The sequence below is a fragment of the Peromyscus leucopus genome, unplaced genomic scaffold (assembly GCF_004664715.2).
Source record: "Peromyscus leucopus breed LL Stock unplaced genomic scaffold, UCI_PerLeu_2.1 scaffold_555, whole genome shotgun sequence".
NCBI lineage: Eukaryota > Metazoa > Chordata > Mammalia > Rodentia > Cricetidae > Peromyscus > Peromyscus leucopus.
In genome coordinates this window covers 108413-132862 of record NW_023505459.1, presented here as the reverse complement: position 1 = coordinate 132862, position 24450 = coordinate 108413, and the positions used below count along the sequence as shown (strand labels likewise).

Below are 24450 nucleotides of genomic sequence, written 5' to 3'. Positions count from 1 at the left end.
AACCTCCTGTAACTTCAGCTCCAGGGAGCCAACGGCCTCCTCTGCCTCCGCTGACACCTGCACTCACATACACACACACCTACGCGTCACTGGAAATTTAAAATTGTATTAAAAAGTCATACCTATATCCAAATTTCTCAGTCTTGGCAAAACATAGTTATGAAGAAAGGCATTTTCATGTTTTACTAATTAATATTGCTCGCCATTAAAAAGTACCAATAATTTACGCAAATAGAGAAGTGAATTGTTAGCACTTCCAGAGAGATTGTGTGCCTTTGGACAAACTAACAAGACTATTGGTAAGCAAGAGTATTAATAGCTGGACCTGTTGACTGGGTGGAGTGTCCTTTAATCTAGTTTTTACTTCCTGACCCTAAGGGAGATCTTGATCTGTGGGGAAATCTCTACTCATTCACTCCTGGAATAATTGGGGCTCTTTCAGTAGCCTTGATGCATAGCATTCGTTTGGAGACACTCGCCTGAGGGAGTGACTGGGGATTTGTTTTAAGAAAGAAAGGAGCACAAAAAGTGGGGGAGGGGGGTTGTTCCATGACTGGATAGAGAAAAAGCAGTCAAAAAAGACCTGAGCCACAGAATGACAGGCTGCTTCTGAAAGGGGGTAACTGCGGGGGAGGAGCCAGAGACGGAGGGTGGATTCTCAGCTTCATGTGTGGTGAGAGACAGGCAGAGGAGGAAGACAGCTGTGAACTCCATGGGACGGGACAGGAGCCGAAGGACAGTAGGTATGACTGCCTCTGGATCTGGCCTTGACCCCGCGGCCACCCTCCCTCGCACCCATCGGGTGAGCTCATGAAGGCAGCTCGACACCCATTCGTGCTTCCGTCCGTGCATCCACCCTGTTCCCCAAGCCCCACCCAAAGATCTCTCCCAAGGTTCTCTCTGGAGACCTCTCTGTGCTCCAGCCCATCTCAGCGCCCTCCCCCCTCAACTCAAAGCTATGCACAGCTCCACAGCCACCGCACCCCCTAGCCATAGGGAGGCGCTCTCTAGAATGTTGCTCTCAGCTGGTGGTGAGCGCATCTCCATTCGGCAGAACAGACTCCCCAGGGCAAGTTCAAAGAAGCCGACACTCCCCACGACTCCAGCTTGGTGCTGAGACTTGAGACTCGGTGCTCCTTGAATACTTGTGGACTGAGCCGTCTCCACCTCGGTGTGCCCGCAGGGCCACCTGGCCGTCCACGAGAAAATTAAACCGCATTTTGGAAGCGGGCTGGGCTGTGGTCATCTCCCAGACTCTCGCGCCCCCTGCCGGCCAGGAGGGAACCTGCACTCAGGACAAAGTTGGCCAGCCGGATGGAGAGCAGTCCTGATACAGGGCTCTCTGGCCTCACTGGGGGTCCTGTTCGGTCCACGCGCGTCTGCGGCATTGACCCTGAGCTTATACGCATGGCCAGGTCTACTGCAGGACCCCGCGAGGCCCCGCAGGGCGTGCTTAGAGTTTCTCATCCAGCTCTAAGCCACCGTTCTCCCAGGTGCCTCCGTGCATCGTGGCAGGGCTGCCCCAGGGGGTTCTGTTCAGGTAGTTCTGGATGGCCGAGGCGCAGTCCAACCGCTCCATGGAGGTCATGAGGTAGTGGAGCTCCTGCAGGCTGCCATTCTGCTCCTCAAACAGCTCTAGGATGGCCGCAGCGGGGCTGCGCTGGCAGGACAGGAACCTGTCTCCAAGGACAGGGGCACAGTGAGAGGAAAGCAGGGAAGCTGGGGAGCAGTATGAGACCTACCCTGGACCACACCCCTGCACCACACCCCTGCACCACACCCCTGCACCACACCCCTGCGCTCTGCTCCCCTTGTGCCTCGGGTTCCTCTCACTAAGCTGAAATCTTGCACAAGACAGCCTCTGAGAATGTCCAACCGTTTGACATTGTGACAACGCTGTCCTAGTTAGCTTTGTTGTTAACTGGACAGAAGCTACAGTCATCCGGAGGAGGAAACTTCAGCTGAGAAAATGCCCCTATAGATTGCTTGTAGGCAAGTCTTTGGGGTTGTTTTCTTGATGGATGATTGATATGAGAGGGTCCAGCTAACTGTGGGTGATGCCATCCCTGGGCAGATCGTCCTGGGTGGTACAATAATGAGGCTTGGGCAAGCCATGGGGGCAAGGCAGTGAGCAGCATTCCTTCATGGCCTCTGCATCAGTTCCTGCCCTCCTGCCCCTAGTTTCCTGTCTTGAGTTCCTGTCCTGACTTCCCTTCAGGATGGACAATCATGAATAAACAAATAAACCCTTCCCTACCCAAGTTGCTTTTGGCTGTGGTGGGGTTTTGTTTTGGTTTGGTTTGGTTTGGGTTTTGGTTTGGTTTGGTTTTTTGAGACAGGGTTTCTCTGTGTAGTTTTGGTGCCTGTCCTGGATCTTGCTCTGTAGACCAGGCTGGCCTCGAACTCAGAGATCCACCTGGCTCTGCCTCCTGAGTGCTGGGATTACAGGCAAGTGCCACCACCACCCGACTTGGCCGTGGGGTTTTACTACAGCAACAGAAAAACAAACTGAGGCAGGTGTTACCTACAAATTTCACACTCGAGAACCATGCAAATTAAAAAACAAAACAGAAAAATCCAAGCTTTAAGTATGCTTATGATTTTGTGTTGTATCACATTCCTAGTTTCTATGATGACCCTCCATTGTTCCGGAACCTTCTAGAGTTTCTTTTACCATCTGCAGCTCCTGACTGCCTCGCTCCTCCACCACCTTGTGATGCCCTCTTTCTCTGACCGGTCCTTGCCTCCTCCCGTCCTAAGCCTCCTGTCTCCGAGCCCACGACTACGTCACCTTGCATATCCTGTCCCCTGCACCTCAGCTGCTCCTCACAACTAGAATGACTTCTCCGCGGCCTCCTCTCTGATGTCCTTTCTGACTCTCAGCTCTGCGGCCCTCTGGCCGTACTCAGCTATCCTTGCTTCAACTGTTGCGTCTCTCTTTTCAGTGTTCCGTAATACTGAATGCACACAAGATGGCTGTTATTCTCAAAGGTCCTTGCTATATTCCATTTGTGCTCCTAGGATGTGAAAACATATTTTACTCTTGTGTCCCAGTGCTTAGTGGCACAAAGACAGGCACTTGACAATTGCCTAAATCAGTTCTGCTTCCAAGGTCCAGCTCTAGCTGATCCCAGACGAGGACTTCCAAGCCTGGACTCTAGGACCTGCTCAGAAGCGTTCTCCTGCCGATCCCTTTGTGGGCTCCTTGGCAGGAGCCCCAGCCACTGTGATTGCTAACACTTACTGTGCTAACAAGCGGCAGGCTTCCAGCTACATGCTGTACACACATCATCCTATAATCTGCTTTTCCGTGCCTTGGGCCACAGTGTGGCGGGCGCTCACTAGTGCCAGTGACTCCTATCAGTTCTTGAGAAATATTTATTGCACACCTACTATGAGACAGACACCATACAACGGATCTCGGGCTGAAAGAAAGGGCTTGGAGTCCCGGGAGAGAGCAAAGGATCCTCAATTCTGCTGAGGCACCGGATCCCTTCTACTCAGCTGTGACACCATCACTACTTCCTTTTCACTTACAAAATTCATATGACAGACATACAGGGGTGTGAACTTGAAGCTGACTTCCAGAGAGAACACACAAAGGCTTCCTCTCTATGCCTACCCAAGAAATGACCTGAACCATGAGCTTGGCCGGGCTCAGACAGACGGGCTTGGGGGAGTGGGGGGGTTACACCACCACCCCAAGCAACCCCTGAGACTTTCTTCAAGAACTGGAATCTTAATGCCTGCCCCCATTTTCTTCAGTCCTCGACTTGAACAGTAATTAGAATAAAACTGTCTCTGGTATAAAGAACTGAGACGCTGGGGACAACCCGGGGACAAGTCACTTTCCCCAGTCCCTGAGAGAGAGAGCAGGGCCTATAACCAGGTCTAGCCGTCTTCCAGCCTTTGTCTCATGACTAGATTGTAAGTCAGTTACGAGGGACTGGAGTCTTCCTTTCCCCAGTTTTGGATAAACTGGACGTAAATCTATTTTTATCAATTCCGTTTTCCAGTTTCTTTGGAAACACAGGGAAGGCAGGTGGCCGTTTTTGGACCTGAGTGTCTGGTGACAGTTACTCTGGAGGTTAAGGATGTAGAAGGAGCTGTCCTTCTAAAGGGACTCAGGTGGGGAGTAGCCGTTCAGTAACTCTCAAGTCACCTTGTCTGTGGCCCAGTTCCCAGGATGTCCTGAAGCCCCCCCAGGCCAACCCACCTTCGATTTCCACTACAGCCCTGCTGTTCTTACCGGATTTTCATGCCACAGAGCCCCAGGTGGGAGGCCAGTCTGCGCCAGTCATTCCCAGTGACGCTGTTGGGCTCCAGTAACATCTGCAGCTGCTCAAAGAGCTCCGGGGGCAGCCTGAGACAGGGGACACGGTGTAAACCAAAGGAAGGCTCAATCTGTGGCCACACAATCATGAGGGCCTCATAACCAGCACCCACATAAAAAGCCAGTGTGGCAGCATGCACATGTGACCATAGCATGGAAGAGAGGGAGACAGGCAGATTCCTGGGACTTGCTGGCCATCTAGAGCTCCAAAGTTCCAATGAGAGACTTTATCTCAAAAACAAGATGATGGCTCCTGAGGAACAGTAGTACCCAAGGTTCACCTCTGGCCTCCATTTGCATGCACACATGTGCTTGCACACACCCACAGGAACACACACATGCACACACACACGCGCACACACACACAAAGGGACTCAGTCGTTCTCCATTCTCTTTCCCTGCTGGGGGAGCTGAGGCAGGATTGCCAAACACCCCCAGACAACAGCCAAGCCGCCGTCACCTCACCTATTGCAGGGGGGTGGCTGAGAGACAGGAGGCGGCGCTGCCCAGGACTCCTCCTCTGACGCCTGGAGTCTGAGGATCTCCATGTACTTGGTTTCCAAGCCCTGGAGCACATGCAGGGGTCATGAGAAACTCCTCCCCCAAGGGGCCCCACTGTATTCCTCGTGACTCTCCTTCTACCTGTCACAGGCCTGTCACCAGAAGACACAGCCCCCACCCCACCCAGGGCCAGGGACCCTCTGCCTCCAGACTTCAGAACCCCACACAATCAGGTTTAGATTTGCCCCTCAGGATGATAAAAACCACACGGGGTGCATCCTAAGCTGGCGGAAGGCACCAGCACGACACAGGGCACCGCCCACTAACAGGGAAACTGACTTCCAACTGTGCTCCCCCAAATGACAGTGTGTGGTGTCTGCCCCCATCCTTCCAGAGGCTACTTTGGTTTTCCAAAGACTCTCAAACCTGACTCTCCCCTGTGGCTGTGGGAGGGAGGGAGGGAGAGAGGGAGCAGGAGGTAGCTAACCCTTTCCACCTGCTCAAGTCCGGCTTCCTAGTCATCCCCACTGAAGATACATGGGGACAGTCACCTTGGAGCAGGCCAGGTCTTCCAGATGCCCTAGCTGTCCTGAGCTGGGAGAAAGAGATAATGTAGATTTGAATCGTTTAACTTTCTGATGCATCCATCCATCCATCCATCAAAGGGGCTCAGGGATGGAGGATAGCTTGGGGCCAGCCAGTCTAAGTCCCTTAAAGATCTGGCGTGGTAGCTCATGGCAAATGCTCTCTTGAGCTGCTTTGTTTTGTAATCAGGTCCCTGATCCCTGTGAACTGGACCCAGCTCCCTGGCCCAGACAGCTCCCTGGCCCAGACTTTCCTCAGGTCCCGCCCTCCCTCTGCGCCTCTGCACAACTCACATCCTGGAAGGTATGCATGGTGACAATGATCTCATTGGTCAATGCTGAGCAGTCTTTATTCTCGTTGGCTACAAAGAGAAGAAAATGGGTGAGCCAGGAAAGGACTCGGGGAGGAGCAGGGGGCGGGGCTGTAGAGTAGGGTGGCTGGGAGTGCGATCAGGAAGTGTGCAGGGCTTCTGGCCGTACCTGCCTTTCTCCTGAAGCAGAAAGAACGGAAGGGGCACTTTCCATGCCAGATATGAAGGTGGGGAACCAGCTGGCGACTACTGTCATCCACGTTTTCCCAGCCTGGGGAGAGGACGGAAGCGGAAGTCCTTAGCGTGCAAGGCCTACTGCAGGTCTTTCAGAGGTTGTGGAGAGGCGTCAGGATGTGGGTCTCAAGCCATGGAGATACAAGAGCTTGAGAGGGCACCTCAAACTGGCCTGGTTTCTATGCTTGTGTTTCTGTAACACACACACACACACACACACACACACACACACACACAGCCCTTCATCAGCCTCTTTTCCTCTACCCCCACCTCTTAAAGCAGCTGTATTCCCCAGAAATGTTCCTGTCCACAACCACACAGAGGATTCCAGAAACCCAGTCAGCAGCCCTAGCCTTAAGAAGGGCACCGGCAGGCAGACAAACTCAGAACACAGTTCCCAATCTGAGGTTCCTCTCGCTTCCAGCCTCCCACCTCTCATCCTTTCATCCCAAGATGGCTGGCAAGGGCTGAGTGGGAGACAGAGGAACATGAACAAAGCCAGAAGGTCCTCTCAAGGCTGTTGGTCCAAGAACCCAAGAACCAGGTCCAAGAAATAAAGTTGGGATTTCTGGATTCCCTGGAAGGCCAGAGGGGAGCCCTGAACCCTCCCTCTCACGGAGCTTTCTATCCCCACCCTCCGGGGCCCACCTCACCCTCAGAGATGTACTTGAGCATCAGGCACTGGTCTGCTCTGGCCCCAGTGAAGTCGAAGAGCTGGCAGGGCCCACGCATGCGTCCGCCATGGGGCTGCTCATTGGTGATAGCCCACTGCAGGGCGCAGGGGGTGTTGTTCAGGAAATAGACACGCAGCTGCAGGTGGGTCTGCCCCGGGGCCAGCGGGGAGCAGAACACTGCCAGCTGCAGCCATTTGCGGGCGGTCTGGCCCAGGGGTGCCTCCAGAACACAGGTGTAGAGGCTGTGGAGGGAAATGGTGACAGACACCCGCGCATAAGCTCCAAAAGGGCAGGATCCCAAGGTGCCTACCACCATGTTCCTGTCACCTGCGGGGTCTCTAAGTGGTGAGGGGAGCACTCCAAACAGGCAAAGGAGGAGGACTGGGTGAGAGACAGTGGCCTAAAGGGTCAGGAAGCGAATGGGCCATGAGGACCGTGATGTTCACACTGTCAACTAGACAGGATCTGAATCACCATGGACACCAGTCTCTGGGCACATCAGGGAGAGAGTTTCTCAAGTGAGTTACTGAGGTGGGAAGACCCACCCCGACAGACGGCATGGGGTTCTGGACTGAGGGAAAGACAAATGGCAGGGCAACAGCCATCTTTTCCTCTGCTGCTTGACTGAAGAGCGGTATGACCAGCTGCCTCCACCCCCGGCCTCCGTGATTAACCCTTGAAATGTGAGCCCAAGTGAGTCACGGCAGTGAGAGAGTGACTAAGACCGTGACTGCTACCTACTGGAGAGGCGAGCCAGTGTGGATTACCTGGCAGCAGAGACTAATCACGGGGTCCCCAAGATTTGAAGGGGGTCCTGCATGTGGTCCTCCTGGGGGGGTCAATGGATGACAAGAAAATTGGGAAGCAGGGGACCTAAGACCCTAAGATGGAGAACAGGCATGACGGGAGCCCTTCCTGAGGAGTTCAGGGGCAGCGCTGGAGTGCAGCACAGGCAGAGGAGGCAGCCAGAAGAGATGGATGTGGAGACAGGACACGCTCGCTGCAGGCGTGTCCAACCTTTTGACACTGGGGCACAATGATGTCATCCAGTCACACTCAAGAACCATGCAATTAAGCTTCAAAAAAAAAAAAAAAATCTCACTATGTTTTAAGCAAGTCTACAGCTGTGTCTTGGGCCTTGTCCTTGGCTGTTTGGGCCGTGTGGGGCCTGTGGAATGTGGGTTGCACATGCCTGCTAGACAGAGGGCTGAGTTGAACCAGCTGCCTCCAGACAGGCAGAGACGTCAACGGGGCAGAGTCTCAGATGGGGTTCCGATGACAGAAGGGACTGCCGTGGGCATTAGAACAGCAGGCCCAGGGAGGGACACAAAGGTCCCAGCAGACTGTCAAAGGGTCCTAGATGAAGAATGGGGCAGGCAGTTCTGACACAAAGATAAGGAGATAGACAGAGAGAAAGGACAGTGCCAGAGGGAGGCACGGAGCAGGAGGACAGGCCAAGGGATGAGGCCTACCTGAAGTGAGAGAGCAGGATACGACACTCATCCCGGGAGGTATACGCCCCCGGCCGACCCAGAGGCCTCCAGTGCTTGGCATCCAGCAAGGAAGTGTTGCTGCTGTAGACACAGGCCTGACTGGGCTGCTGGGCACAGTGCTTGAATGTGAGGGTGCAAGGCTTCAGGAAAGAGGCCCCATGAGGGCCACATGCCACCACAGGACTCACAAGTCCCTGTCTGTGGGATAATGATGGTGCATCTGTCAGGTCCCACACCAGGACCAAGGACACTCTCTCCTGGCGACCCACCGCCACAGCACCTGGAGGAACAATGGGCTGAGATTAGTCTGGCAAGTAGGAATGTTCTGCGCCCTGAAGGATGCCAGGCAGAGTGGGCAGGGAATCTGAGCCCAAAGCCCAGGACTGAGGGTGCCAGCAGAATGAGGAAGTCCACCGTGAGCTGACTTAGGGTTCAGTTCTAAAGCAGTCCCCCATTTCCTTCCAGGGCCACAGCCACTTGTATGGGGACTTGTGTGACTTTACACACGACAGTCTTCCTTCCTTTGTTAGGAAAATTGTTACAGCAGGCTGTCTTAGAGCAAGGCATTCTACTTCCACCTGCAGAGAAACTGTCCCAAAAGATGTGTGGAGACTCATCTTTGGAGAATCCAACTTTGGAATCCAAAAAAAACCTAAACTATAAATACGGTTTTCCAAATTCCAAAGCTATCTGTGGGTGGAGCTCAAATGGGGTACCCTCCCTGGCTGCCTGAAGAACTCTGCCAAGAAGGATGCTGGGAGTGGTTACCTGGTGGGATGAGCAGAGAAATGCCTGTGTCGTGGAGCATCAGGCATCCACCGCGGTGGTCCACCTCTCGAGCAGAATACACCAGCAGTTTATGCATCAGCTGGCGCGTGATGGTCTGGCCCCGGGTGGGCGTGTGCAGTTCCTGGTAGAAAGCAGCCACCTCGGGTAGTGTGGAGGGTGGGCTCTGCCTTGGGAGCTCGTACTCTGGTGACGGAGTGGGTGGGGACACTGTCTCCTCCTGGTCATCTGGCTTCTGGCAGGCCCCTGGCAGCCACCGAGAACAGTGCCGGCGAAGGCACTGAACCAGAAGGAAAGCGCTGGCCACAGGGATCCCCACCAACAGGAGGAATTGGAAAGGGTGGACAGAACTCTCCTGGGGGCTCATCCGCCTGGCCACTCCTGCACCCCTGCACCAGCCAAGGCCAAGGGCCTGAGGGGAAAGTGGGCAGAGACAGAAGGGCTGGGCTAAGTCTTTAATTTGTGGAGGCTGAGGATTCCATGCCCTACAGGGATGCTCCCCCCTCCTCCCATGCAGGCACACACACTCACACACACACACACACACACACACACACACACATGCACACGCACACGCACACGCACATGCAAACAGAAGAACCCTCCTGAGCTAGGCATGGTGGTACACATCTATAAGTCCAGCCCTTGGGAGGCAGGAAGATTTGAAGTTCAAGGCCAACCTGAGCTACAAACTGAGACACTGTCTCAAAAATAAACATCTTCCCACAGTTCTCCACAACCTAGTTACAGCTAAGTAAATACAAGCGCATTAAGAACTTGTATTCTGAGGGAGAGGACATGAGTTCAAAGCCATATGCTTGATTTACCTCAGTGTCCTCATCCATCCAAATATCTACTTTTGAGTCAGTAGAAATACACACCTGTGATCCTAGCACTCAGGAGGGTCCTGAACTGGAAGCCAGCTTGGGCAGCATAGCATCTCAAAAACAAAATTTATCTTATTTATGAGCACTCGTAAAAAAAAAAAAAAAAAATCTGTAAGGGAAAAAAAGCCCCTCCAATCTCATTGATCTAAAATCCATGTATAGGCTGAGGGCAGAGTGCTCTGATGCACAGGGCCCTGGGTTTGAGTGTGATTAACAAGTGAAGAAAGTATACTGTGAGCACGAGAGAAAGAGAGAGAGAGAGAGAGAGAGAGAGAGAGAGAGAGAGAGAGAGAGAGAGAGAGAAGAGAGTAAATTATAGAGAAGTGTCTTCAATATGGCATGTCATAAAAACACAAGCCAATTCTGTAATTTGACGTATTTTATTGGTCACATTTCGAAGTATCAGTGGGGCTGGAGAAATAGACGGCTCAATGGTTAAATGTGTCTGCTGCTCTTCAGAGCTGAGATTCAGACCCCAGCATCCATGTTGGGAGTCTCACATCTGCCTGTCACTCCTGCTCCATGGGATGCAGCACCCTCTTCTGGCCTCTGTGGGAACCCACCACAGGCATACACTCACACACACATACACGTACATACACACAAGGAATAGCAAAATATTTCAAAATAATAATATTTGTATTTAATCCAACACATTCAAAATATTATTTTGGCAGGCAGTGGGTATGAGCTCGTTAGTGACCTATTTCCCTTTGCACTTAGGGCACAGCTTGCCTGGGGCTTGCCGTAGTTCACACTCTCAGTTCTGTGATGACTTGTGTCTTAGTGGAAGTCTGGAAGGATATAATCCTGACCTGTTCTAGTGATCGCCACTGAAAATCACAACTGGAGAACACAGGAATGAATCTGGCAGACTCTGCATTGCTTGGAGTTTTCACAGCAAGCATGTCCTTTGCATGAACTTTATAGTTGTGTGTGTGTGTGTGTGTGTGTGTTTGTGTATGTGGGTGTGCATACATGTGGAAGTAAGCTTTGGATATCATTCTTCAGGAGCCATCTACCTTAGTTTTTTTTTTTTTTTACATTTATTTTTATCATTTTAAATTACATAAAGGAGTGTGTGTGTGTGTGTGTGTGTGTGTGTGTGTGTGTGTGTGTGTGTAGGTATGTGCACATGAGTACAGTTCCCACAGAAACCAGAGGCATCAGATTCCCCTGGAGCTAGAGTCGAAGGCAGTTGTGAGCTGCCTGACGTGGGTGCTGGGAACCAGACTCCCCTCTTCTGGAAGAATAGCAAGTGCTCTTAACCACTGAGCTACCTCTCCAGCCCCCACCTTGTTTATTTGTTTGTTTGTTTGGTTGGTTGGTTGGGTTGGTTTGGGCTGGTTTGTTTTGCTTTGTTTTGTTTCTTTCTTTGCATTTTGAGACAGGGTCTCTCACTAGGACTTGGTGCTCACCCAGGAGGCTTGGATGGATGGCCAGTGAGACCCAGGGATCCACCTATCTGGGTCTCCTCAGTGCCAAGATTATTAATGCAAGCCACTACGTCCACATTTTCACATGGGTCCTGGGGACCCAACTCAGGTCTCATGCTTACATGGGAAGCATGCTGTCAGTCAAGCCATGTCCCTGGTCCTTGGGGTTGTGTGTGTGTATGTGGGGGGTGGGGGTTGTTGAGTCCTAGGGCTTTGCATTTCTTAATGAGGACGGCATGAGATCATGTGAGAAGCACCTGAGATGATAAAGCACTATCCAAAAGTGTGTTTATTTATGCCCCTCCTCCTGCCATAAAAGTCCGAAGGTAGCTCCCAGGCATACATCTAGTACATGATCAGCAAAAGTTAAAAGTGGAAGCAAAAAAAAGAGAGAGAAAGAAGAAGAAGAAAAAAAGTGGGACCTACAGAGAGGCTGAAAGGAGGCAGGCCAAAAGCACATGCTCACGGAGGGCTCGCCTGATTGCCTGGCAGTGGCAGCCATTAGAAATTCAGAACCTTCTAGCAACCTCCAGGATGCACGTCAGCTTTCCCTGAATCTGCTTCCACCCCCTTGTACTTCCTCCTTGAGTCCGTCCTGCTAACTCCCAACACCCACACATGCTGGTGGGGCCGGGATCCCCATTCCCTGTGCATTCTGGCCCCTGGCTGTGGCTCCCCGAAGCCCTGGTGATGCCTCAGCCCTTGACTGGCTCACGGCCTCTCCACTGTCAATCTGGCTCTTCCTTACATGTGTCCCACAGCGTTCTCACTCAAATGAGTGTTTTCTGATCTCCAGCTGCATGCCAGGCACCATGGGAGGCTCCAGAAGTGCGAAGATGTCTTGTTCAGCCCTGGAGGAGCTGCCGAGGGAATGCAGCTCCTCCACTTGACAGCTGGATTCCTGAGGCGTGATGTCCTCCTTCTCAGGAAGCCTCCGTACCTCATCGAATTCTGCACTAACTGAAAAAGCTCCCAGGATCGCCCTTCTCCTCAGCAATCAGCAGCAGCTAAGCTTCAACACTTTTCCGTCCTGAAGACCTTCAAAGACTTCACTCCCTTCCCAGCCCCTGCCAGACAGGCAGACGCTCCTCCTCCTCATCATCATCATCATCATCATCGCCATTGGAGGTCGGGGAGGGACCTGTTTCCCTTTATTCTCTCCCTGAACTGTGCACAGGAGATGGGACGCTGTTCACTTTATCTTGAAACACAACCTTCTTTAGCCAGGACACTGCAGGCCCCTGTGAATCAGTCAGTGGAGGAAGGGAGCTGAGCTGGGTAAGAAGCCAGCTCCCTCGAGGCTCCTCCCCCTCTGCTGCTTTCACTGTTAACAATGTTACAGCTACTCCAAACTGTAATAGTAACGGCCTGACTTGTGTGGACACGCGTCTCCGCGTCACGGGTAAGGAAACTGAGTTTTCTGCCTGCTGCAGGGACGGAGGGAGGATTCTTCAGTAGGAACTGAAGATGTGCAGAGGTGATGAGTTCAGGGCGCCCCCCCCCCTCGGGCTTACCCCACTCCCCTTTGCTCCCAGGTCTCTCCGTTGAGAATGGTGTCGGATGGGAAGGAGCAAATGTAGAGAAAGACAGTTCTGCTCTGTGATGACAGAACTTGGGAGGCTGAGGCAGGAAGGTTGAGAGTTTAAGGACAGAGAGTGAGACTCTGTCTCGAAATAAGAGAGGGAGGAGGGAGGAAGGGAGGGAGGGAGGGAGAGGTGGGGAGAGGAAGGGAGAGGAAAAGGGGAGGGAGGGGGAGAGGAGAAAGGAGGGGGAGGGAGAGGGAGAGAAGGAGGCGGAGAGGAATGGAGGGAGAAGGAAGGAAAGGGGAGAGGGAGGGAGGGAGAGAGAAGAAGGAAAGGGACTAGAGATGGCTCAGTGGTTAAGAACGATGGCTTTCAGAAGACCTGAGTTTGAGTCCTGCACCTGCATGGGGTTTACAACCATCTGAACTCCAGTCCCAAATGGTCGGATGCCCTCTTCTGGCCTCTGTGGGCACTACATGATCATGGTGCACAGCCACACATGCAGGCAAAACACTATACACATAAAATAAAAATGAGTAAGTAAAAACGGGAAAGAAGGAAAATAGGCAGAGGGGGGAGGAGAAGAGGTGAATGGGAAGAGGTGAAGGGGAGAAGGAAGAGGAGGAGAGCCAGAAGAAGTTGAAAAGGAGTAAAGGCATCTCTGGGTTCCATGGCTAGTGGCGTTTATGCCCTGCCCGCCAAAGTTCCAGAATGAAATGAGAGGGCCACAGCCTTCTTGGGGCCTCTACAGACCAGAGTTCAAACCCCCTCCACCCATCGGGCCAGGTCCCTTGCCAGCAGCCCCACCTGGGCAGTCAGTAGAGAGTACTCCCATAGCACCCTGGGCCTCCAGGGAGCCTCTTCATCTCTCTGGCCTGCAGCAGCTCAGCTCCTTCTAGCTCGAGCCTGGGGCCCCCTGACCACTCTTCCAGACTCCCTTGGCCTTCACCCCACCTCTGATCCCGAGAAGGGAAAGGAACCAAAGTTTAGGGGAGTCGCCTGAAGTACCGCAAATTCACTGTTCTGCAGTCCAGCTCCTCAGAATCCAGTTCTTCCAACTTGTCTGTCTCAAGGCCAGAGCATTCTGGGTAGCACTTCCCCGAAACAAGGGACGTTAGAATACTATCATCACCTGTCCTGAGAACAAAGATCCAGAACCCTCCTGGAAAGGTCTGTGCAGATCCTGTAGACACTCAACCCTCCCCACCTCACTGCTCCTCACCATATCACCTGATAAACCAGGCTCAGTGGCACAAGCCAGGGACCCCGGCTACTCAGGAGGCCGAAGGAGGAGGGTCACAAATTCAAAGTTGTCCTGAGCATACAGAGAGTTCAAGGCCATCCTGGGCAATGCAGTAAGAGTCTGTCTTAAAAAAAATAAGGCCCCAGCACTGGGGGGAGGGGCAGGGGCGGGGGCATGCCTTTAATCTCAGCACCTGGGAGGCAGAGGCAGACAGATCTCTGAGTTTGAGGTCAACCTAGTAGTGAGCTCCAGGCCAGCCTGAGCTACATAGTGAGACCCTGTCTCAAACAAACAAACAAAAGTAAAAAGTGAAAGAGGACAGGGGATGTAACTCGGTGATGGAACACTTACTTGTCTGCAAGCCTGAGTTTCTGGGTTCAAGCCACACAGTACCAGGAAAACAACAACAAAAAACTACCAACAGAACGAATGAGGCCACACACACAGTTCGTGGCCAGCATTCGTGAGCGTGGTACACATTTCCACCAAACACAGAATCATCCCCCTGCTCCTGACACCAGCCAACACGGGCCCTTTCTCCTCTCTCCCATGCAGAGAGTCCTCACAAGGCACAGACTAGCTAAACTGACCTGGCTCTTCCCTGGGCCTCTTAACCATGCCCATCCCCCCTGCAGCCGCCCCTGGGGTACTCACCTTAAAGTCAGCTTGCTCTCAGAGGCCGCTAGCGCATCCAGAAGCAATAGTTCCTTTTCTAAGAAACAGATAGGTCAGCCAGACCTGTCTCCAGGCCAGCAGACAAGTGGCCTTGGGCGGGGAATCCAGGCAGGTGTGGCCTGCCAGTTCCCGGCAGCGTCCTGCCTCCCAGGTCACGCTAAGGAGGGTGGCTGAGAGTGTCTTTGTCTATCGGCAAAGTCCAGGTGAGGCATGGGAGTCAGCACACTTCCCACAGCAGGTCTGGAAGGGAGGAGGAAGGAGGCCGCTTTGGTACAGGTCTTGCATCGAGAAGCCCCTCCTCACAGCGCCCTCTGCTGGTGAGCAGCAGCCCCTACCAAAGGCTGCGAGTACGACCAAGAGGAGGGAACCTTCGCCATAGGTTGTCAGAGGACTGACGCACAGAATTCACCTGGAAATCTTGTTCAAACACAACCGCTGTATCCACAGAGTCTGGGCGGGAGATCTCAGCTCAGAGAAACTTCCGGGTGAGGCAGTGTAGCCGGTCCGCGCACCGAGAGTCTCTTTTCAGTCCTTCCGGTGTGAAGGATTCCCATACCTCCTCCGTACCCCTCAGAGTTGGTGGGACTCTGCCCTTGGGGACGAGCTGGAGGTAGCACCGACACTCCAAGGCTCTGAGCCTGAAGAGCAGAGCCCTGGAGACGGCGGCGAGCCTCTAAGGATGAAAGCCCCTAGGGGCGGGAAGTTGTCCATCTGTGAGCTATCTGCCTCTTGGGTACCCAGCCATCTTTCCATGGACTCTTACACTAACTCCATATCTTGGCTTTTGTGAACAGCGCTGCAATAAACATGGGAATACAGATATGAAAGTCCGGGAAGAGCTGGGAGCAGAGGGCAGGAGATGCTGGTCGATGGATTGCAGTTTGATAGACCAAGTTCTGGTGCTCTGTAAGACTGCAGTACAACCATGTGCCTACAGTCAACCATAATATGCCATGCATTTTGAAATAGTCAGAAAACAGGATTCTGACTGTTGTCACAACTTCAATAATAAATGTTTGAGGAAATTAATATGCTAATTACTTTGATTTGATCATTACAAAATGTATCCATGTATCAAGACATCTTGCATTATACCCAATAAATATGTAGTTACCGTGCATCAATCAAAATAAAAAAACAATTTTTAATTTTTTTTATTTTTATTTATGTGAATGTGTTTTATGTTTGTTTTTATTTTATGTTTTATTTATATGTACGTGTCTGTGTGAGTGCATGCCACCTGTGTATGGGAGCCTTCAGACCAGAAGAGAGCATCAGATCCCCCGAAGCTAGAGTTATAGGCGGCTGTGAGGAACTTGGTGTGGGTGCTGGGGACTGAGTTCGGGTCCTCTGCAAGAGTCACAAGTTCTGTTAACCACTGAACTGTCTCGCCAGCCCCTAAATACAATTAAGAGAGAGAGAGAGAGAGAGAGAGAGAGAGAGAGAGAGGAGAGAGAGAGAGAGGGAGAGAGAGAAAGGGAGGGAAGGAGAAGGGAGGAGGAGAGAGGAGGGAGGGAGGGAGAGAGAGGGAGGGAGGGATGAGAGGGAGAGAGATGGCTGGAAGAGGGCTCAGTCAGTACAGTGTTTATGTTGCAAGCTCAAGGACCCGAGTTCAAAGGCTCGAATCCACATAAAAGACACCCTAGAGCTGGGGAAGAAGAGGCAGATGGAACCCTGGGCCAACTGGCCAGACAACCGGACTTGGTCAGCTCCAGGTCAGGGAAAGAGCCTACCTCAAAAGAAATAAATGAAAATAAAATAGTGGACTCCAACTGAGAGAGCTGGCACTGAAGGCCGTTCCTCTGGCCTCCATGTGCACATAGCATACCCCTCATCCACATGCGCACACATGCACCTGCACACACATGTGCACATAAAAGAACGTATTGAAATAGCTTCCTTGTCTTTCCTCTTTTAGTTCATTATTCTCTAGCTTCACAGTCTCTCTCTCTCTCTCCTCTCTCTCTGCGACCCCCTCCCCTCTGCTTCCATTCCTGGCAGGAGAGTGAGACAGACAAACACCCACTAGGAGCTCTGGTGGGTGTCACCAGGGACCCTGGAGAGCAGCCAGCCCACAGAGACACAAGGAAAGGTGCTCAGAACTCACAGGGGACACACAGAGAGGCAGCAGCCTTCGTTACACAAAGCTGTCTGAGTCACACAGGAAGACTGGGCCTTGCCAGCAGACGGGGACACTCTCCCCTGTCCCTTTTCGGGGTGGCTGGGAGGAAGCACCAGGCCCCTCCTACCCAGATTCCCCACCCACCTCTACTGCTTGCAGCTTTCATCTCTGAGACACAAAGTGCTTGGGGGTTGGGAAGACATGCCTAACTCCAGTTCCCAGCCAGGCGGAAACAGGCCAACCAAGAGGCTGTAATCCGGACTGTGTTCATGGATCGTGAACTCATTTCCAAAGCTGGTGCTTACCTCACTTGGAGACAATCTGGTTCCAGAAGAGCTCTAGGGAAATCTGGGGCCCTTATCATCCCCAGGGACACAGAGCTGGGTCACAGGTACACAGACCATGCCGGTACCAGTAGGGCTGGGCTGTTAGAGAAGGTCAGATGTCAGACTCCGAACTAGTCCACCAAGGGGGTCTCCTCCAAAGACCGTGTATCAAGCAGGAGCTGAGGCAAGGGACAGAGGGAGGGAAGAGGATCAGAGCAGCTCAGTGGTAGAGTGCTTGATAGCAGGCATGAGCCCTGGGTTCATTTAATCCCTAATATCACACACACACACACACACACACACACACACACACACACACACACACACACCAAGGTGTGGACAGGAGCCCTCAGGCAAACCACAGCAGAGACTCCCCAGCAATGTTTACCACCCTTTCCATCTGAGAAAGGCAGAGCGGCAGGAGCCCAGCTCCACCCCTCAGTCCCTCACTCTTCCCGCCCTGCACTCATCACAGATGATCGCGGCAGCCGGCCTGGGAGATGTGTGTCTGAGGTAAGTGAGGAGGCCTGGGAACAGAAGGCAGCATGGCCATGGTCAATGAGGGAGACCTCCAGCACTGGATTAAAAACTAGAAAAACTGAGACAGGGAGACGGGAAGTAGACCCGAGAAGCCGGAGAACAAACAGAAAAAGGCACACATGCATGAAGCTCAGCCCTGTCCCAGGAGTCTCCAGAACTTGTCCTTGACCCATAGGAAAGGGCAGCACTGTCGGTCACTCCAGGACACTGAAAACAATCAGATTTTAATTTCTGCCAAATTCCATTGATCTGAGAAGCTGAAATAGCAAGAGCAGGTGGGAAGATTGACATTGACCCGGGCCTTGGTTGGAGGAGGGTCTAACCCCTGGCCCTCATGAAAACAGCACACAAAGGACAGCGACATGCAAATGGGAATGACGGTTTTCCATCAGAGGCCAGGCTGGTGGGTCCTTGGGAGTCAAGTCACAAGAAATCCGGACACCCGTGTTTGCAGACCAGGCCTATGGGAATGGGGAGACGCGGACCGCATCTCTGAGGTGCCAGGAGCAGGTGAGAAGAAATGCTTCAGAGAAGGGGATCCACAGTGTCCGTTGGCCATGCCTGAAGTTGGGCAGAGCAGCCTGGGTGGGCCTCTCGAGTGTTCCAGTCTGGTGCAGTGAGATAAGATGAGTGAGGTAAGGGAGGTTAGAGCCGGCACAGCAATGCCTGGCTCCTCCACTCAGGACATGTGACTTTTCCTGGGGAGACACAGACAAACATCTGTTCACCTCGGACAATGCACTGACAGAAAATCAAAGAAATGGCCCCAGCTAAGTCCAGCCTTGTGACTCAGAGCAAGGCTCATCCACTCCCTCCAGGACGCCACTGTCAGCTGCAGTGAGCGCTCGAGTCCTTGAGACCCCACAGGCTGGCTATCTGCCTGGCCAGGAGCTGCCTGTGGTGGGAGATGAAGATCAAGCCTGGTCCTGACTTCCAGGAATCAGATGGCCCTAGAGAGAAGGAAGCCTTTGACTCAAAGCAAAGACAGATGCTGAGCCCGTGCTCCCCGGGGCTGAGCAAGTAGTGAATGTGGGGAACATTAAGGCGTGGGATGCCAGAGAATGGCAAGGGGTGGTGGCTGGAGAGGGCTCGAGGCAGGGGGACCTCCTGTGAGGAACTCTGGCTAGGGAATCCTCAGGTTTGAAGGCCCAGGAGAGGGGCAGAGGAAGGCCCATCCAGCATGCTCTCTGCCTCCCCAGATTTTGCCTCTCTGCGGTGAATGTTGCTTCAAGGGCCTGTCTTCGTGGGTGTGCCCCTCCTGGACCCATCCTGATTTGCATGTTCACTCATCATCAGACATCCGGTTGGTGTGAGGATGAGAGGAAGCTGTCTTGGTGCCCACCCCACAAAGTCATATTGCTTGTGTGGGCAACCATCTACTCTGTCATGGGGTGAGTGTGTGGCCTTGGTACCTGCAAATCTCCCTGTGTGTGAGCTTGTGCTGAATACTGGCCTCCAAATGGGTGCGCCACCCCATTGTTTCTCTTCGAGTAGGGGTCCCCACCAACAAAAATGCCCTACATACCTAAGATTCCAGCAAGCCCTCCACTTCCCTGTCTCCAACCCTCTCAGCCTTCTCCCCACCACACCCAGCGTTCTCCCACCCAGTTCCTCACACCAGCTCTGCCTTGGCTCTCAGATTCACTTTATTTTACTTGTGTGAATATGTCTGTGTCTTTCTGCCTGTGTGTGTGCTTGTGTGAGTGTATGCTGTGTGTGAGTGCCTATGGAGGCCAGAAGGAGGCTGGAGCTTCCGCGGATACAGGAAGTTCTGAACGCCCTGGCAAGGGTGCTGGGAACCAAACTTGTGTCCTCTGGAAGGCAGGAAGTGCTCTTAACTGCTGAGCCGTCTCTCTAGGCCCTCCCTTGAACCTCAAATGATGCTTGCCGTCCCCTGCCCACATGCCAGGCTCAGGGTACGCCTTGACGCCAAGAGGCCTTATGCCGAAGGGCCTGGGTCCTACAGAAGCCCATCTCCCTGCAGCTACGCCTCCTACCTGGTGTGAAGGACCTGGGCGGGGGCTTCCGGTGGCCCCTAGCACTGCCCCTTGGCCTCTACACTTTCCAGCTCACCCTCAGCTGGACTTTCTTGTTGCTCTTCTTGACAGCCGACAACCCTGGGCTGGTAAAGTCACGTGGTGTTCCGTTCTGGGAGAAGGAGAGCATGAACCACAGTTGACATCAGGGACCAGCAAGCGACATGTGTGCGATTATTACAGTGTGCACGGTGCCCCAGGGGTGGGATTTCTTGGGTCAGGGTACTGTAGAAAGACAGAGAGAGGGTCCTGGCATGACTATACCCTCCCAACACTTCTGCCAGGCCCCTCCTGGACCTGTTGCTGCTCTACGGGCTGGTGGCAAGCCTGGTGCTTAATCTGGCAGCCGATCAACAAGCTGGCTGCTCTGCTCCTGCTGCCTTACCTGGCCTGGCCTCACCGTGACCACCGCCATCACCTACCGCCTGTGGAGGACAGCCTGTGTCCAGCGTACCGGCCTTAGCCGCCCGAGAAGGGCAACTGAGGCACCAGGCTACGGGAGAGAGGGCAGGGTGGCAAGCGGGAGGGGAGGATGTGGAGCTGGAGACACTCTGTGGGCTGCTGTCCTTAGACTTCGGAGAAATAGAACGGAATAAAATCCCGTTGCTGACTTGGAGGGTGTGACGGAAGGTGGATATGGAAGCCAGCGTCCGAGGCTGCAGAATGGGAGCCTCTCCTGCAGGAGTGATGAGGAGTGGATGTGGGAGCACACCCTGGGGAGGGTGGCCACCCCCCCCCTCACATGCCTCCCCAAGCCCAGCGCAGGGTTTTAGCATTTGGCGCCTTACCTCAAAAACAGAATCCTGGGCCAGCAAGACGGCTCAGCAGGTAAAGCCCTTGCCACCCAAACAGATAGAAACCTGGTTTCTGTCACTGGGAACCACAGGGGAAGGGAAAAGCTGACTTCCCAAAAAGTCGTCCTTGGACCTCCCTCCACATGAGCACTGTGACACACACACACACACACACCACACACAACACACACACACACACACACACACACTAAATAAAAAATGGAATCTTGTCTAGAGCGTTGGGGCAATCCTGTAACCCCAACAGCATTCAGGAAATGAATTCAAGGTCATCCTTGGCTACACAACAATTTTTTTTTTTTAAAAAGGTTCTTGAAACAGTACATAAAAGGAAAACTAAGGGCTGGAGAGATGGCTCAGAGGTTAAGAGCACTGCTTGCTCTTCCAAAGGTCCTGAGTTCAAATTCCAGCAACCACATGGTGGCTGACAACCATCTGTAATGAGATCTGGTGCCTGTGGGGATATGTGCAGACAGAACATTGTATACATAATAAATAAATAAATCTTTAAAAAAAAAAAAAAAAAAAAAAGGAAAACTAAGTGAAACAGACTACTGAGGAGTTAGCATGATGATGGCAGGTAAGTGTCTGAGACCACCTGACAACTGAGTTGGATCCCAAGCCCCCACGTGGCAGGAAGAGACCAAAGGTCACAGATTGTCCCTGACTTCCACACAGGTGCTGCTGTGGTATAAGTGGTCTCTGTCTCTCTGTCTCTGTCTCTGTCTCTGTCTCTCTCCTCTCTCTGTGTCTCTCTGTCTCTGTCTGTCTCTGTCTCTCTCTTTCTCTCTCTCTCTCTCACACACACACACACACACACACACACACACACACACACACACACACCATTTCCACTCACTGAAGATCAAGGGCTCTGGACTTGGACCACTTCTCAGAACCTAACTCCCGCAGTCAGGGGTTCTGTGGGCTCAATTTGGATCTGAAGCAGAATGAGGTCTGTCAGGAAGGAGGCAAATAATCTCCCAGAGGAAAGGCGCCATGCAGCAGCAACACTTGAGGGGACACACTGGCTCTGTCCAGAGCTCACCCACAGCAGAGGAACCCCGATCCCCTTCCTCCGTCAGGAAGGCTCTGCTCAGCAGGCCAGGTCACCTGTACACCCAGCGGAGCAGACGTGAGGTCCACACCATCTTGTCTCTGCAGAGCAGGGAACCACAGGGACAGAGTAGGTACTCACACACCTTTGATGGATTGAATGAACCAGTAAGTGAACAGATTGTCACACTTTGAAAAAAGAAAATCAAAATGTCACTGCCCCCCACCACCCGCCAACACCTACCACTTGCCTTTGGATGGAATGGAAAAAGAGTTTACAGAGTTCTAGAAAGTTCTTCTGATTCTAATCTGCAGCCAGATGAGGAACCACTGTTATATGTAGGGCCCTTGTGCCAGCTGCTGTGGCCAGTGACCTGATGCCTGATGGCCATGGACTCTAGCCAGCTTCCGGCCCTGAGAGCCAGAATCACTCTGTAGAGTGAGTGACTAGTAGTCTGTCCCTGGAGGCAGACTGTCACGGTTTAGCTGTGAAATGTCCCCCTGACTCATATATGCGAAGATGCTGATACAAAAACACAGCTCTCGGGGCTGAGGAGATGGCTCATTTAGTAAACTGTGAAAGCATGAGGACCTGAGTTCGGATCCCTGGCGACACCACAGAAGAGCCAAGAGTGGCAGCACACTTCTGTAACCACAGTGCTGGGGATGCAGAGGCAGGAGCATGGCTGAGGCTTGCAAGCCAGCCTAGCAGAAGATTCGATAAAGGACCCTAGCTGAAAAAAAAAAGAAGAAGAAGCTGAATGCATGGTGCTCAACTCTGGTCCCAGCACTTCAGGAAACAGAAGCATGCGGATGATCTCTGTGAGTTCAAGGCCAGCCTGGTCTACATAATGAGAGCCTGTCTTAAAAAAAAAAAAAAAATTAATTAATTAAAATAATAAGGTTGGGCTGGAGATTTTGTCTCAGCAGTTAAGAGCACTTGCTGCTCTTGCAGAGGACAGGTTTCAGTTCCCAGCACCCACATGGACTGCTCACATCTGTAACTTCCAATTCCAAGGGACCTGGACGCCCTCTTCTGACCGCGCACGGAACCAGGCACAAAAAGCATTGTACATACATACATGGCAGGCAAAACACTCAGACACATAAAACAAAATAAATAAATCATTTTTAAAAAATAAGCAAGGTAGGCGAGTGATTGAGGGAAACGCAGACGTCACCTTCTGGCCTCCACACACATATGAAACACACAGCCCCCCACACACATACAAACAACAAAACCCCCCGCAGCTCCTAACTCAAAGGGAATAAGAGTTTATCCTGGAATCAAATAAGAGTGAGCATGACCCAGGCACACAGATTCGGGTCCCCCATTTCTGTGTTCCAGCGCGGTATGGTTTCATGAGGTTTTCACAGTACCAGGACAAAAGGACGTCATAGTCATTTGCACATACATTGGTGAGTCCTGGCAGGTGGTCAGAGCACAGATGTCTCTGCTCTCTGATGACATTCTCAGCTTCGGGCTTGAGGGAGCTATTAGTCCTTTAAACACATTCCAAAAAGACTGACCTTCTGAACCACAAGGATGTGAGGTCAGATGCAGAGGTACATGGAGAATGGCCGTTAAGGTGGCTAGCTCGAAATAGCTTGGCTCTGGATCTGCACCATTCCAACTCTCCACAGGCGAGGAAGCCCTAATCAGTCAGTCTTCAGCACAGGTGTGTTCTTCTTTTTTTTTTGGGGAGGGGGGGGAGGTCAGTTCTCAACGTCTTGGTCCTCAATGAGTCAGAGGTGGGAGGTGGTGAGAGCATGGAGTTCGACCTCAATCCGTGATTAGACTATCGACAGTGTCACATCTGTGTGGACTACGGGAGTGGGGACTAGTCAGAAGGAGCTGGCGAGTTTGGCCACTGCGAGCATTCTCTCTCTCTCTCTCTCTCTCTCTCTCTCTCTTCTCTCTCTCTCCATGACTTTCTATTACGAGGTGCGCAGGCTCCGCCACCATCCACGGCTGCCATGATGCTGAGCCTCCCCGTGGGCCTGCAGTAACAGAGCCAGCCAGCCACACACTGGAGCGTCTGCACGAGCGCCCACAGAGGCCTGCTCCCCTTTGAAGTTGGCTTCACAGTGTTTCCTCGGTGAGAGAAGCTAATTAATACCCCAGAATCCAACTCTGTCATTCATTAACTGGCCAGCAGGACTTCCCGGCAGCTGGCCTTCACACTGCTCATCTGCAAAACCGGGACCTCGCAGCCGTGTGGGGAAGGGTGAATGGAATGATGGGAGAAAGGGTGTGCGGCCCAGAGAGGAGACTCGGTCACTCAATCATTAACTCAATCATTAGCCTTCTAGCACAGAACTCAGGAAGCACCGTTTAATAAGAGCAGGAGCCACCTCCTCAGATCGGTGAGCTAGCCTGACGGTTGCCACAGGGCCAAAAACGACTGGCTTTTGGCGCTCTACATTTGTATGGATTTGTCTGTGTGTTAAGAGAACTACTGAAGCCCGGGCTGGGGCTAGCTCAGCAGTGGGGACCTGCCTAGCATGCGGGAGGCCAGGAAAATCCCACGGACACACTGAAAACCTAACAACTTCATTTTGCTTAGTGCTTTCCTTGCACATGTAACTTATTAAAGAGATGCTTATGTGAAAGTATGCACATGTGTGTGCACCTGTGTGAGCTCAGGTGCCCCACTTGCACACAGGTGCCCATGGAAGCCAAAGGGCGCTGGCGCCCTGGAGCTGCAGGCACCTCATGTGGGTGCTGGGAACTGAACCTGGGTCCTCCGCAAGAGCACTGCTCACTGCCAATGGTGAGATGATAGGTGAGATGCTTCCCACCTGTGATCTAACTCAGACAAGCAGAAGACACAAGCCTGGGTCCAGATGCCCTAGTTTGGGACACCTCGCCCGCTAT

At 52.6% G+C, this 24450-nt stretch overlaps 2 protein-coding genes across 2 annotated transcripts; one reads left to right on the top strand and one right to left on the bottom strand.

Annotated features, from left to right (window-relative positions):
* Positions 1-1006: 1006 nt before the first annotated feature.
* LOC114702152 (UNC5C-like protein) lies at positions 1007-14830 on the bottom strand. Its single transcript, XM_028882482.2, has 9 exons — positions 14660-14830; positions 8899-9328; positions 8110-8410; positions 6617-6879; positions 5899-6000; positions 5713-5780; positions 4799-4899; positions 4250-4363; positions 1007-1676 (listed from the first exon to the last, which is right to left on the bottom strand). The coding sequence occupies exons 2-9, from the start codon at positions 9281-9283 to the stop codon at positions 1454-1456; spliced, it is 1557 nt and encodes a 518-aa protein (XP_028738315.1). The 5' UTR covers positions 9284-9328; positions 14660-14830; the 3' UTR covers positions 1007-1453.
* A 2781-nt stretch (positions 14831-17611) lies between these two features.
* On the top strand, positions 17612-20188 carry LOC114702156 (translocator protein 2). Its single transcript, XM_028882487.2, is given in 10 exon segments — positions 17612-17641; positions 18061-18178; positions 18868-18921; positions 18924-19059; positions 19653-19669; positions 19672-19798; positions 19989-20034; positions 20036-20098; positions 20100-20133; positions 20136-20188. Coding segments are annotated over 8 exon segments (510 nt in total). The 5' UTR covers positions 17612-17641; positions 18061-18178; positions 18868-18887.
* The last annotated feature ends 4262 nt before the right edge of the window (positions 20189-24450 follow it).